Source organism: Stenella coeruleoalba (genome assembly GCF_951394435.1).
Source record: "Stenella coeruleoalba genome assembly, chromosome: 17".
Classification (NCBI taxonomy): Eukaryota; Metazoa; Chordata; class Mammalia; order Artiodactyla; family Delphinidae; genus Stenella; species Stenella coeruleoalba.
This window is the reverse complement of record NC_137163.1, coordinates 1,557,703-1,571,033: the sequence shown is the minus strand read 5'-3', so window position 1 is coordinate 1,571,033 and position 13,331 is coordinate 1,557,703. Positions and strand designations below refer to the sequence as shown.

General features: G+C 62.6%; 1 protein-coding gene across 1 annotated transcript in view; it reads left to right on the top strand.

The window, feature by feature from the left end:
- Positions 1-5,123, top strand: part of ADGRB1 (adhesion G protein-coupled receptor B1) — an 83,131-nt gene extending 78,008 nt beyond the window's left edge. The window contains exons 28-31 of the mRNA XM_079901932.1: positions 1,520-2,208; positions 3,454-3,489; positions 3,671-3,781; positions 4,339-5,123. Coding sequence (XP_079758058.1) covers positions 1,520-2,208; positions 3,454-3,489; positions 3,671-3,781; positions 4,339-4,536 — 1,034 coding nt within the window. The 3' untranslated portion in view covers positions 4,537-5,123. The remainder of the gene's footprint in view (positions 1-1,519; positions 2,209-3,453; positions 3,490-3,670; positions 3,782-4,338) is intronic.
- Positions 5,124-13,331: the final 8,208 nt, after the last annotated feature.

Sequence of the window (13,331 nt, the reverse complement as noted above, 5' to 3'; positions counted from 1 at the left end):
TCAACCGCCTAATAGCAGGAAGCTGGCAGGCGTCGTTTCTTATGAGTCAGGCGTTTGCGGCAGAGGAAGGCCGTGTCTGGGGCTGCGGACGACTAGCTGGTTTTGGCGTTTGCGGCAGTGGAAGGCCGTGTCTGGGGCTGTGGACGACTAGCTGGTTTGGGTTCCTCTGCTCTGTCAGATATTTGTGGAGCATCTTTCCTAGAGATAGCCGTGGGGAGGGGCTTACAGCCCTGGGTGGGGAGTGTCTGCTGCTGCCAGGTGGACCCCAGGAAGCCTTCGTTGAGGAGGTGACCTCTGGCTTGGGCTGGACAGGAGGTGAACAGAGCATCCTTCCTGCCCCATCTTAGTCTTGTGTGCTCCAGCCAACCTCCCTGAGAGGAGAGGTGACCCCAAGACTTAGGGGCCTTGGGGGCTTGGGCACAGCCCTTTGTAGTACCGGCCTCTCTGAGCCTCCAGTTCCTTCGTCATTAGTAACATGGCCCAGCCTGGCCCTTGGGCTTGAGAGGAGTGAGCGGCCTGCAGCTGTGGGTGGGTGGTGCTGGGTGGAGAGAAGGCAGGGACCGGCACGGGGCAGCTGGGGGCCCCGGCGAGCGCACAGGAGGCCTCCTGCAGCTGGATCTGAGCAGGGAAGGCCCACGGGGCTCGACACTGGCTCCGACTTAGACAGCCAGCGGGAAGGGACACACAAGGGAGAGGCAGCGAGGGAGGGAGCCTTTTCTGACCCTGACCCTGACCCTGATGCGAGGGGTGGGAAGCAGGTTTGGCAGGGAAGATGGTAGGTTCGTTGGGCCACGGGGACTGGGGGCAGAGCAGGACTGCAGACCTGGGTGCTGGTGTTGGCATCCGGAGGGTGGAGAAGAGAAGGGGCCCGAGACCTCTGGCCATCGGGGAGGCGGAGGAGGAGGACCAGGGCGGGCAAGTGACCAGCAGCCTGGGCAGCTCGGAGGGTGTGTGCTGAGGAGGTGGGCCGTGGGGAGCAGCTGGTGAGCTCTGGAGGCCGGGCGAGGGTGTGACGTGGGGGCCTGTCCACCCAGCAGTGCCAGCGTGAGAGGGTTTCCAGAGGATCAGCCCCGAGTGGGCTGTGGACTGCAGCTCTGGGCCCTCTGTGGGCCAGTGCAGGCTGCACTGACTGGCAGGGGCGAGCCGGGCAGTTGGCAAGCCTGAGCCCAGGTCGGAGGTCCAGGCAGCCTGGTCCCCACTGCTGAACAGAAGAGAGGCTAGCCCCTGGGAACGGCTGTCCCGCCCACAGTGAGGGGCTGGGTCCCCACACTTCCAGGTGGCTCGGGCCGCCTCTCACTTGCCCTTCCCAGCTACTGCGGGTGGAGGTCATCTGTCCTCTTGTGGATTGTGGAGAGGACAGAGAGGCGCCCCTGCGTCCCAGCCTTGTTTGAAAGGACAGAGAAGCTGCGGCAGCACCGAGCACAGGGCGGGTGCCCAGAGCTGCCAGCAGGTCAGACCCAGCGGGACCCGGAGCCCCTCCGCCTCCGGCCGCCCTGACCCCCCTCGCCTGTCCCTACAGTGCTGAACAAAGACATTGCAGCCTGCCGCACCGCCACCATCACGGGCACGCTCAAGCGACCATCTGTGCCCGAGGAAGAGAAGCTGAAGCTAGCCCACGCCAAGGCGCCCCCCAACTTCAACAGCCTGCCGGCCAACGTGTCCAAGCTGCACCTGCACGGCTCGCCCCGCTGCCCGGGCGGCCCGCTGCCCGACTTCCCCAACCACTCGCTGACCCTCAAGAAGGACAGGGTGCCCAAGTCGTCCTTTGTCGGCGATGGGGACATCTTCAAGAAGCTGGACTCGGAGCTGAGCCGAGCCCAGGAGAAGGCCCTGGACACGAGCTACGTGATCCTGCCCACGGCGACAGCCGTGCTGCGGCCCAAGCCCCAGGAGGAGCCCAAGTACAGCATCCACATCGACCAGATGCCCCAGACGCGCCTCATCCACCTCAACATGGCGCCCGACGCCGGCCTCCCCGCCCGCAGCCCGCCCTCCCGCCAGCCCCCCGAGGCGCCCCCCACCCAGCCCCCCCCGCCCCCGCCCCCGCCGCCCCCGCCCCCTCAGCAGCCCCTGCCCCCGCCCCCCGCCCTGGAGTCAGCGCCCCCCAGCCTGGGGGAGGCTGGGGACCCCGCTGCCCACCCGGGGCCCAGCACGGGGGCCGGGACGAAGAATGAGAACGTCTCCACCTTGTCCGCGAGCTCCCTGGAGGTAAGGGCAGCCTTGGGGGCTAGTGGACAAGGGACAGGTGCGTTGTGGGCACTGCAGGTTTGGGCGGTGGCTCCACAGGTGGGGCTGGCAGCCACCCTCAAGGAGCCCAGGCCTGGGAAGCCCGGGGCCGGCATCACCCCTGTTGGAATGAGTCCTGTTGGCAGGAAGGGAACCTGAGGCCTGTGTAGGGGAGGACTTGCCTCCCCCTCCCCCTCCCCTCCCCCTCCCCCTCCCCCTCCCCCTCCCCTTCCCCTTCCCCATCCCTTCCCCATCCCTTCCCCATCCCTTCCCCATCCCTTCCCCATCCCTTCCCTTCCCTTCCCCTTCCCCTTCCCCTTCCCCTTCCCCTGCGGGCGAGTGGCAGGGCTCTGCCTGGAGGGGGCAGCATCTGCCTGTTCTCCAGCCACGCTCCCCGCACCGCCGGGCCTGCTGGGCCACCGTGACTGGGAGCTTGCGCCTGTGCTGAAATGGCCACTTGTCAGGTGGTTGCCCTCGGTGCTGGTCTCAGCCATCACTTAAGGGCTCGAGAGCTTTCGGCCTGGACACTGAGCTACACTTGAAGCGGCTTGAGTCTAGTTCCTTCCATGGCTGGGCACTCAGCGGCAGCAAGGCTCCCTTAGACCAACCTAAAACCTGCAGTTGACCCCCGAGCCCTGCTCAGCCTGTAGGACAGGGGCTCGGAGACGGCGGGGTGGGGAGCAGCCAGACCCAGCACCCTCGGGGAGCCCCACCCTCCCCAGGCTGGGCTCCCACCTCCTGGCTCATGGCCTCTGGTGAATGCAGCCCCGGGTACCAGTTCTGTGGCCGGCCAGCAGTGCCACGGCCCTCTGTCCAGGTCTCCTTGTGCCTGGGAGCGTGTCCTGGGCCGCCTGAGCTGGACACCCTTGCCCAGCCCTGGCACTGGCCTCAGGGTGGCACAGAAGGTGAATGAGGGTTCGCCCACAGGGTGCCCCTGCCTTCTGGGTCCTTGGGCTTCTGTTTCCTTACGTCCAGTGGCCCTTCTTTCTATCCACCCTCTTCCTCCAGGGCCCCCGGCTGGGTTCCCGGTGTCTCCGGGCAGGGCTGGCCTACAGGGGGCTTGGGCACTGAGACCGATAGCTTCAGTGTAGTCAGAGGTGTGTCTGCCAGGACCAAGGGTGGGCGGGGGTGAGGGGGCCCTGGCCTCCCTCATCCTCAGGCAGGAGCTTGTGGGCTGGGGGATTTGGGGAACTGCTTGCGAGCGTGCATGAACCCTTCTCCCCACAGCGGCGGAAATCGCGCTATGCGGAACTGGACTTCGAGGTGGGTCCTGGTGTGCCCTGTCCGGATTACCTGGGCCCAGGCCTTCCAACAGGCAGGGAGGGGCTGGGGAGGAGGACCCTGCCCTGACGGGGAGGCCAGTCCCCAGGAGCCTACGCTGGGCGGGGGCGGGGCAGGGCAGCCTCTCTCCTGGCTCAGGACCGCCGCCCCCCTCCCCCTGCAGAAAATCATGCACACCCGGAAGCGGCACCAGGACATGTTCCAGGACCTGAACCGGAAGTTGCAGCACGCCGCGGAGAAGGACAAGGATGCGCCGCTGGGCCCGGACAGCAAGGTCTGGAGGGCGGGGCTGAGGGTGGGGAGGGGTGGGGGGCAGGGTCTCAGGGGCAGAGCCTGGGCGGGGCTGTGGGACAGCCCTTAGGTAAGCTCTTCTCTCCTTCCTCCGGCCCTACTTCGTTCATTCATTTGTTCCTTCACTCAACCCTTCCCAAGGACTGGCCTGACCCAGCCCATGCTAGACCCTAGAGGGACAGGGCAGGTGGATGGGTCTGTCCCAGGGGCCATCTAGAAGCTGGGTTGTGGCTGGGCTGGGGGAGCCTGGGTAAGCTGGACTCAGAGCCAAGCGAGGGGTGCTGGGTGGGAGGCGGCCTCCAGCTGCCCTTCCCTGCAGGCCAGCCCGACTCACCCAACGGCAGGGGTCGCGACCCTCGCGCGGTCCAGGAAGGGCTCTGCGCCTGCGCTCACCCGTCCGTGCCGGGGTCTCCTTGCCGCCCGCACCTACCTGTCTGGTCCCTTCCTCACTATTCGCCTTCTTTTCTCCACTCCCCATCTGTTCTGCTCTGTGTCTCTACGTCGGGGCCCTCACCCCCTCCGCTGCCCACCGGCCAGCAGCCAGAAAAGCAGCAGACGCCCAACAAGCGGCCCTGGGAGAGTCTCCGAAAAGCGCACGGGCCCCCCGCCTGGGTGAAGAAAGAGCTGGAGCCGCTGCCGCCATCACCGCTAGAGCTGCGGAGCGTGGAGTGGGAGAAGTCAGGCGCCACCATCCCGCTGGTGGGTCAGGACATCATTGACCTCCAGACCGAGGTCTGAGCGGGCGGGCGGCGGCCACGCACCGGGCCACGGAGGAGGGATGCTGCTCTGCCCGCTCCTGCCACAGGACGGGCACAGACACGCTCACGGGCGGCGGGCAAGACCCGCGCCCCGGCCTCAGGGCGCTCGGACGGCGGCCAGGCAGAGGCCCGCAGTGCTGGGACCAGAGCCAGACGGGACAGGAGGCGGCGGCTCCGGTGGGCACAGGGCTCCAGAGGCCCAAAGGTGCCTCAGACTCTGCCCTCCTCCGGCCCAGCCCCGGCGGGCGGGCAGGCCGCCGTGGACAATGGCCAGGCCGGGTGCGGCCAGCATCCCTGGGGTGCCCACCTGAGCTGCTGCAGCAGAGGACCAGCCTGCTTGGCCTGGCCAGCCTGGCACCGTTTTTTAGACCCCCCCACCCCTCGGGAAGCAGCCAGCCCCCCTGCACCCTTCCAGGGCCCAGGGGCCCCTCCCCAGACCCAGGCGGAGAGCACAGCCCTCCCACCTACACCACCCCAGGGGCAGGACCAGAAGCCCACTCCGGGAAGAAGCAGGGGTGGGGAATCTATTTTTTCTCTCCTTTTCTTTTCTTCAATAAAAAGAATTAAAAACCCACGTCCTCACTGTGTGGCCCTCCTCTGTCCAGCACGCAAGCCAGCACCCTGGCGGGCTGGGGGTGGTCTTTGCTGACCTCGGTCCCTGGGTCCGGGGGTGCTGGGGAGGCCTAATGGGCACTGCGCCCCGCCTGCGGTCAGGCCCATTTCTGAGCCTGAGCTCTGAAATGCTCACCGAGAGTGCAAGTGCGGGATCCCACCTCTCCTCCGTGCTTCCAGCAGGGGGCAGCCGGAGCCGCCGCAGGGAGCTGGCTGGAGAACTTCCAGGCTTGGGGGTGGAGGGCGGCTATGCAGATCCCCTCCCCTCAGGCTGTGCACCCCGCCCCGGGAAGCCAGACAGAACCCCTGGGCTCCGAGAGGCAACAGACAGAGGCCGCCTGTCCAAAGAGGAGGTGTGCAGGTGGGCCATCTGGAGGCCCAGCACCCCGAGATTATGGGCCCCCAACCATGTGATCCAAGATGAAACCGATGGCAGGCCCAGCAGAAAGGCCGGGGCCACTGCCTAGCACGGGGTTCCCATGGCGGCCTTGCTCTCCCCATTCAGGGCTCAGCTTGAGGGAATCTCACCGGGCGTGGATGCGCCTGTGACCCACCCCCCATCCAGAGTCCTCACCAGCAGGTGACGATGGGATGGGGAGGGGCCCGCTGGGTGCTGCCTCCTGTGTGAGTGACCACAGTGCCCGCGGGTGATCACGAGTGACCGAGGATGGAGAGAGACACTGGTGACCACGCGTGCCTGGGAGGGGCTGAGTGACCGTGACCACAAGTGGCCCTACATGAGTGGACAACAGCGAGGGAGGGAAGTGTGGCCACAGCAGCAGCAGCAGGAGGACGTGATGCTAAGCCCTCCGGTCACGCGGCCAGCGCTCGGGAACCAGCGCTTCACGAGGGCACATGGTGTCTGAGTCCGATTCTCAACACTTCAAAAAGCCAAAATCGGTGAGATTTGGCAGCAAGACCCGACCCCAACTGAAGCTTGTTACAGCTCATCTGAACCACTAAACGCACGCATGCACATTTTAGCGTGTCCCCCGGGGTGTTCGGTGAAATCTCACATGTGCGCTGTACTAGCTCTAAACCCGAGCCCATCTGGTCTGGGGTATTCGGATGAGGGCCGTGGCCTGCGCTGGCTTCCTCGTCCTCTGGCTGTTACAGAAGGAAGCCAGAGGGTACCTAGGAGCAGAGGGTCCAGGTGGACGATGTCCCGAGCCCCCAGCGACGCCCTCTGCTAAGGTAGCACAGAGCACCAGGCCAGGGTCTGCGAGGCTGGCTCCCTGCAGAGGGCTCGCCACCGTCCTTGCGGAGTGACCAGCGCGAGGTCTTGCCAGCTCCCTGACCTCCCTTGCCCTGTTCATGCCCAGCACCACGTGCAAAAGAAAAACGGAAAGAAAAACAAAAAAGACAAGAGGCACCCAAACCACACACTCCCTGCCTCCAAAAGGAGTGACTCTGGTGGTGTGAACCGCTGGTGTCAGGGCTTTGGCGTGGGACCAGCCTCAGGATTTAGTGAGAGGCCAGGCTCAGGGGTCAGTATGTGACCAGGGTCAGGGCTCACCGTGGAACAAAGGTCAGGCTCAGCATGTGACCAGGGTCAGGGCTCAGCATGGAACAAAAGTCAGGGTCAGCATGTGACCAGGGTCAGGGCTCAGGGTGTGACCAGGTCAGAATCATTCTGTGACCAGACTCCAATTTCCCCTCCATCCTAGGTCCTCTTTGCAAGAAGACTGTGTCTTTCTGAGATAGGCCACACACTTTGTTCTGCCTGGGCCCCACGTTCACAGCGGTTCAATGCTCTGTGACAGCCTGGCATGGTGACCAGTCACAGAAGTTGCTCTCTGCTCTCTTGCTCTCACTGCAAGAAGCCTGCCAGGGATGTTCCCACAAGACTTGCCAAAACCCTCGGGCCCTGCCTCGGGTCCTCCATCACCTTCTGGTGGTGAGCCCTGTGCTGGGCAGCATTTCGGGCCAGAGACAGTGAGGTGCTCAGAACTGGGGCAGGGACCACTGCAGGTTGAGGTTTGCCTCTGTATTCATCCAGCTGTTCAGACTGCTGGGCTCCCGACGCAGGACAAGGGCATTGGTCCTGATGGATCTGCAGATGGGAAAGCTGAAACTCATGGCGGCGAGGGGATGCTGCCGGTGCTTCACGTGTAGTGAGGGTGGGACTGCGTCTGAACCCAGCTCTCCTGGTTCTAATTCCTGGATCCTCCCCTCAATGGGTAGACTACCCAAGGGCAGCCACGCCACCTGTCACTGGTGAAGCTGAGAACACGTCCTCTGCTACCCTTCATCTGCCATCAGCAGCACCACCATGCCCAAGGGGGGGTGGGGGCTGAGTGTGGTGTGGTTACCATGACGAGCAGGGACATGTGCAGTCCAGGGTGGTGGTAACAGTTCTGTGGATGGAGCTGCAGGTCTTGGTGGTCATGCTGGTGGTGGTGATGCTGCTGATGGTGATGGTGGTGATGTGGTGGTGGTCGTGGTGGTGAAGGTGGTGGTGATGGTGGTGGTGATGGTGGTGGTGGTGGTGGTGGTGGTGGTGGTGGTGGTGGTGATGGTGGTGGTGGTGATGATGGTGATGGTGGTGGTGGTGATGGTGGTGGTGGTGGTGGTGGTGGTGGTGGTGGTGGTGATGGTGGTGGTGGTGGTGATGATGGTGATGGTGATGGTGGTGGTGGTGTTGGTGGTGGTGGTGGTGGTCGTGGTGGTGGTGGTGGTGGTGGTGGTGATGGTGGTGGTGGTGGTGGTGGTGGTGGTGATGATGGTGATGGTGATGGTGGTGGTGGTATTGGTGGTGGTGGTCGTGGTGGTCGTGGTGGTGAAGGTGGTGGTGATGGTGGTGGTGGTCGTGGTGGTGAAGGTGGTGGTGATGGTGGTGGTGGTGGTGGTGGTGGTGGTGATGGTGGTGGTGATGGTGGTGGTGGTGGTGGTGATGGTGGTAATGGTGATGGTGGTGGTGGTGATGGTGGTGGTGGTGCTGGTGGTGCTGATGGTGCTGGTGGAGCTGCAGATGGAAGTAGTGATGGTGCTGAGTGATCTTGGTGCTGATTATGCCTAAGATGGCAGCCACCATGATCTATGTTGCTGATGGTGAGGCTTCTGGGATTGAAAATAGGATCTCACCAGGTCACCTTGTCCCCAACGCCCACAGACTGGGAGCATGTGGAGGGTGAATGGGTTGGTAGGTGGAAGGAGGGATGCATAAGGACAGTGCCTAGAGCCTCTGAGTCACCTGGGGGTGGAGCCACCAGGAGTGGCAGCTGCCAGGTGCTGGCATTCCATCAGCACCCACACTCCTGAGACGGGAGGCAGCTCCTCACCTGGCTTCCACCTGCTCACTCCCTTTTGTGTCACCGACGCCAACAGTGCAGGAGCAGAGGGAGACCCAAGAAGTCCCCCCCGCTTCCCTGGGGCGGCCCTCCCTTCAGGCAGGTAGAGACATTATCTGGCCAAACCTGGTCACCCGCCTCTCCGCGCCTACTTCCTGGCCTCACGCAGTCACAAACACACTCTCTGTCGGGAAGTCCTTCCTGTGTCTAAATTCATGCCGCAGTGGGAAAGCTTCGTGTCCGCATTAGATGACATGCACTCAGTTCTCACCCTCCCTGCAGCCTGGCAACCAGTCCCTCAGTGCCGTCTGGGCTGCTCCGTGACCACCAGTAGGGCACCCCACAGCCTCTGCTGGCTCCTCTAGGTCTCATTCAAGAGGAAAGACGGAACCCCCCAGGCTTCCCACAGCAAATCCACCGTGCGCTTCATGCTCCAGGACTTGTTCCAGAATCTCCCACCAGCTGGGAGTGTCCTTCCCAGCCCTGCTCCATCCGTCCCCAGCTCACCGTGACCTCCTGAAACCAGGCCCTGTGTCGGAGAATGTAGGGCTGGGAGAGCTGCCACCTCCCTGCACCTTCGCTGTGTGACACCCCGAGGTGACAAGGCAGCTGGGGTCCCACTGAAGAAGCCCGGAAAGTGCCACATCTCGGCCATCTGCCGCCCTGGGAGGCGACCAGGCCGCTCTTTCTGATAAACGTAAGATTGGAGGCCTGAGCTGCCTGCCATCCTTCCCAGGCCCCAACAAGTGTCCTGGCTCAAGGCTTTATCCTCTCACTCCCAGGCCCTGGGGAGGGCATCAAGGCCCTGCCTGGAGCTGCCCCCAGACCTCAGAGTGCACCAGTCAGGGAAGTGAGGGTTCAGCTCTGCCACCTGCTGTCTGCGGCCGGGGAGGTCTCTCACGCCCCGCAGAGCGGGGATTCCGCAGCCCCCTCCCTGCAGACCCATAGGAGATGGTGGGGGTGAGTCTGACCCCTGCAGGACGTCCTCCGATGCGTCCCGCTTGCTGCACCGCTGCCCACTGGGGCGTCCGTTCCCCTGGCCGGGTCTGCTCAGAGAGGCCGGTCTCCCCCGCAGCGGTGTGGGGAGCAGGGCTGAGCTGCTGAGACCCCTCCGGGCCCGCAGTCTGACTCCATGCGTCTCCGCGCGTGGGTAGCAGCAGCTCCCGAGTTATTTTGTCAGGCCCTAAAAATAACCAGGAGAGGAGGGGTGTCTCTGAACACTCCTGACTGTGCCAGTCGCTGCCCCACTCGGAGCGGAAGCACCTCCAAATAAGGCCTCAGCAGAGTCGGAAGCGAGCCCCCAGCTGGCACTGCTCACGTCAGCTCCCAGCTGTGCAGCTCCAGAAACTTCCTCCCAGGGATGCCAGCCCCAGGGCTCTCCCAGAAGGCGGTCAGGCCTGGGGCGGGGTGCGGCCCAGGGGTCCTGGAAGTCGGGCTCAGGCTGGATGCCCAGAGGCTGCCTGGGCTGGGCACCACTGCTTGATGAAAAAGCACTGGCTCCCGGAATTTAAAACACAGAACCTACATTGAATGGTCTGGAAACCTGCCTTTACACTGTGGAATCTTAGCACCATCAAGTTCAGACCCCTCCCCCCAGCTCAGGGGACAGGAGGGCCCCTCTCCTGCCCCCTCCCCACACCCACAGCCCCAGCCGCCCTCCCAGCCAGCAGGGACCCCGACTAGGGATGGAGACGGCCCGCCGCGGGGGAGTGGGGCCCAGCCGGCCCAGGAAGGCGGAGGAGGTGTTGCTCAGAATGCTTTCCGGGAGCTATGTGGACCCCGCCCCAACGGGAGTCAGCCTGAGGCAGAAGACAGCGCCCCGACAGCTCCCTCCTCCTCCGGCAGCTCCCTCCTCCCTCCGCCACTGCGAGTTCCTTGGGTGGCAGATGGTGGGTGGTGGTGGCCTCAGGGGCCCCGTCCCCTCGCAGTTGTCCTCATCTGCCATCCCCACGCCTTACCTCCTGTGTCCTGCTAGATCCTTTCCAGGCTAAGCGTCCCCCAACCCGTAGAGGGGAAGCAGCTGACAGACTCCACCCCAGTCTCTCCTAAAGGCAGCCTCTGCGCCAGAGGGGGGTGGGGGGGCAGGGGTCCCGGACAGGAAAGAGGAGGGACGGAGAGGTGCTGGGGTGCCGATTCTTCAGAGGAGAGGAAGGGGAGGCCGGCTGGTGATGGGACCCTGAGAGCCGGCGGGGGCAGCCAGGACAGGGACGTGAGCCACCAAGGCTTCCTGGAGGACGGGACAGGCTGAGCCCGCAGCACGGTGGGGCGGGAGCTGGACACCCAGGTGGGCCGCCTGAACACAGACTTGGGGCCCGCTGGTGGGTGCAAGCACTTGGGAGGACAGAAAGTCCACTCTTGGACCCCGGCCCTGGGGAATGAGGAGCCTTCTGGGGCCCATCCCAGGTCACCACCTAGTGGCTAAGAGGGAGGTGTGGCCCGGGTCACACGCTGGGTCCAGGACTGCTGCTCGGCCAGCCCCAGAAACACTGAGTCCCGTCCCCACGCCGGGAGGGCGGGCCAGCCCCCAGCAGTCTCCGCCCTCGGCTGCCAGACGCTCTCCTGGCCCAGTCTCGCTGGAGTTTCCCGTCCTTGCCCCTCCCTGGTCCTGAGTCTCTCCAGAGTCCCGCGTGTTGCATCAGGCTTTGGCCTGGGCGTCCGGTCCCCCTTGGGACAGGGGCCAACCCAAACCCCAGCAGGCAGCCGGGATCCACTCTCCAGACAGCTGCGGGGGCCTGAGAGGACCTGGGGGAGCAGCCCCTGGAGCCTGCTGGGGAGGGTCCCCAGACCACCTTTACTTGCCTCCAGGCGTGCGCCAGAGGAGGGGGACAGCAGAGTGAGGCAGGACAGGCAGAGGCCGGCGTCCAGGCCTCCAGGGCATGGGCTGCTCCGGACATTCGAAGCCAAGGCAGCCTCAGTCCAGGCAAATTGCTCCGCTGGTCTCACTGGCCCATCGACGCGGTGCCTGCTGTGCGCCAGGCCTGCAGGGGCGGTGACGGTGGGTGCAGGGCTCCTGGCAGAGGCTCCTGGAGCGGGTGGACCTCAACGAGGACCAGAGCCATCACAGGACCGTCTGTTGGGACTGAGGGGTGGTGGCAGCGGGGCACATGCTGCTCCTATCATCCGCCTTCACAGAAGACTGGCCTGCAGGTAGTGGAGTGACAACACTGTGCTGGCCATCTGGGCACAACTGAACGTGCATTTCGCCTGCACCCAAGCCTGGCCCTGATGCGGGTCTCAGGCCGGAGGGCAACAGCAGCTTCTCTTCACTCCACCTGCCCACCCCGCACTCCTCCCCGCACCCCTCCCCACACCCCTCCCCGCACCCCTCCCCGCACCCCTCCCCGCACCCCTCCCCGTGCCCGGACGCCCTCCACTCCGCCTGTCTGCCCTTTACACCAGGGATTTGCCTCTCTTGACTCTCCCTCTCTCCCTCCCTCTGTCCCCCTCTCTCTCTCCCTCCCTCTCTCTCCCTCCCTCTCTCTCTCCCCCTCCCTCCCTCTCTCTCCCCTCCCTCTCTCTCTTTCTCCCTCCCCACCCTCCCCTCCCTCCCCTCCCTCCCCTCCCTCCCCTCCCTCCCCTCCCTCTCCCTCCCCCTCCCCCTCCTCCTCCCTCTCCCTCCCCTCCCCCTCCCCCTCTCTCTTCTCCGTCTCCCTTAACTAGTCCTGCTCATCAGCATTAATTGCAGAACTATTCAGGCTTTCTGGTTCTTCCTGAGTCACTTTTAGTAAGGCAGGTATTTTTAGAAATTCATCTATTTCAACTAAGTTTTCAAATGTATTGGAATTAAATTGCCCATAATATTCCTGTTGCTTTTTGATTCTGACGTGTCTGTAGTTGGGTCCCCTTTGTCACCCCTCGTTGTCTGAATCGCACCTTCGCCCTCTCTTTTCTTTTGTTCTTGTTTTTCAGTTATAAAGCACAAACTCTGGGCTTGGTGTTTCACTTATTTTTTTATAATCACGGACCTCTTTGGGCTTGTGTCCCATCTACTTTAGTGCTCTATATTGGCCCTGCTCTCATTCTACCTTTTTTTTAAAAAAATCCTCTTTCTTGATTTTTTTGAAGTGATTACATTTTTAAAATATTTAGTTTGAATCCACTTTTTTATTGGTCAGTAAACTGTACAGATTCTTTCTATTCCCTTTCAGCTTACCTTTGAAATTTAACCAGTTATATAACTTAACAAGGACTAAAATTTATCAATATATTACCCCCTTTCATACAATACAAGGACCTCAGAACATTTAAATAATTTTCTTGGGGCTTACATGGTAACATTTTCTATGATTTTCGTCCTGTATTTTTTTTTTTACTGCCATCAGTTAGACACTATTATCATCTTTGTAAAACAATAAGCAACATTTGGTTATATTTACTTATGTGTGTAACAGTTTCTTTGCTCACCATTTAACCGGGTTCTGCACCCAGTTCCGATTTGCGGGTGTGTAGGGGGGTGTTTCCCCACACCACCAACAAGCTATGCTCCAGACAGCAGCTGGGTGTCCTGATTCAACTCAGTTCTGACCATCTATCTGGGATAGCACCAGCTCCCACAGGTTAAGGGCCCAGGCCCACAAGGCTGCCCCCTCAACCCACACTTCAGGCGCCCATCTCAAGTCCAGGGCATCACCTGTGCTTCTGACCACCGGCTACAGGTTGAGGGTTGCCACGCCCCCACCTCGGGTTTGATTAATGGGCTAGAGCAGCTCTCAGGACTCAGAGAAACATTTCACTTGCTGGATCACTGGTTTGTGATAAAAGGGAAAGGCTCAGGAACAGCCAGCTGGAAGATGCAGAGGAAAAGCACGGGAAAAGGGCCTGGAGCTCTCAAGGTCTCTCTCAACACCTGCTCTTCCCAAATCTCCACGTGTTC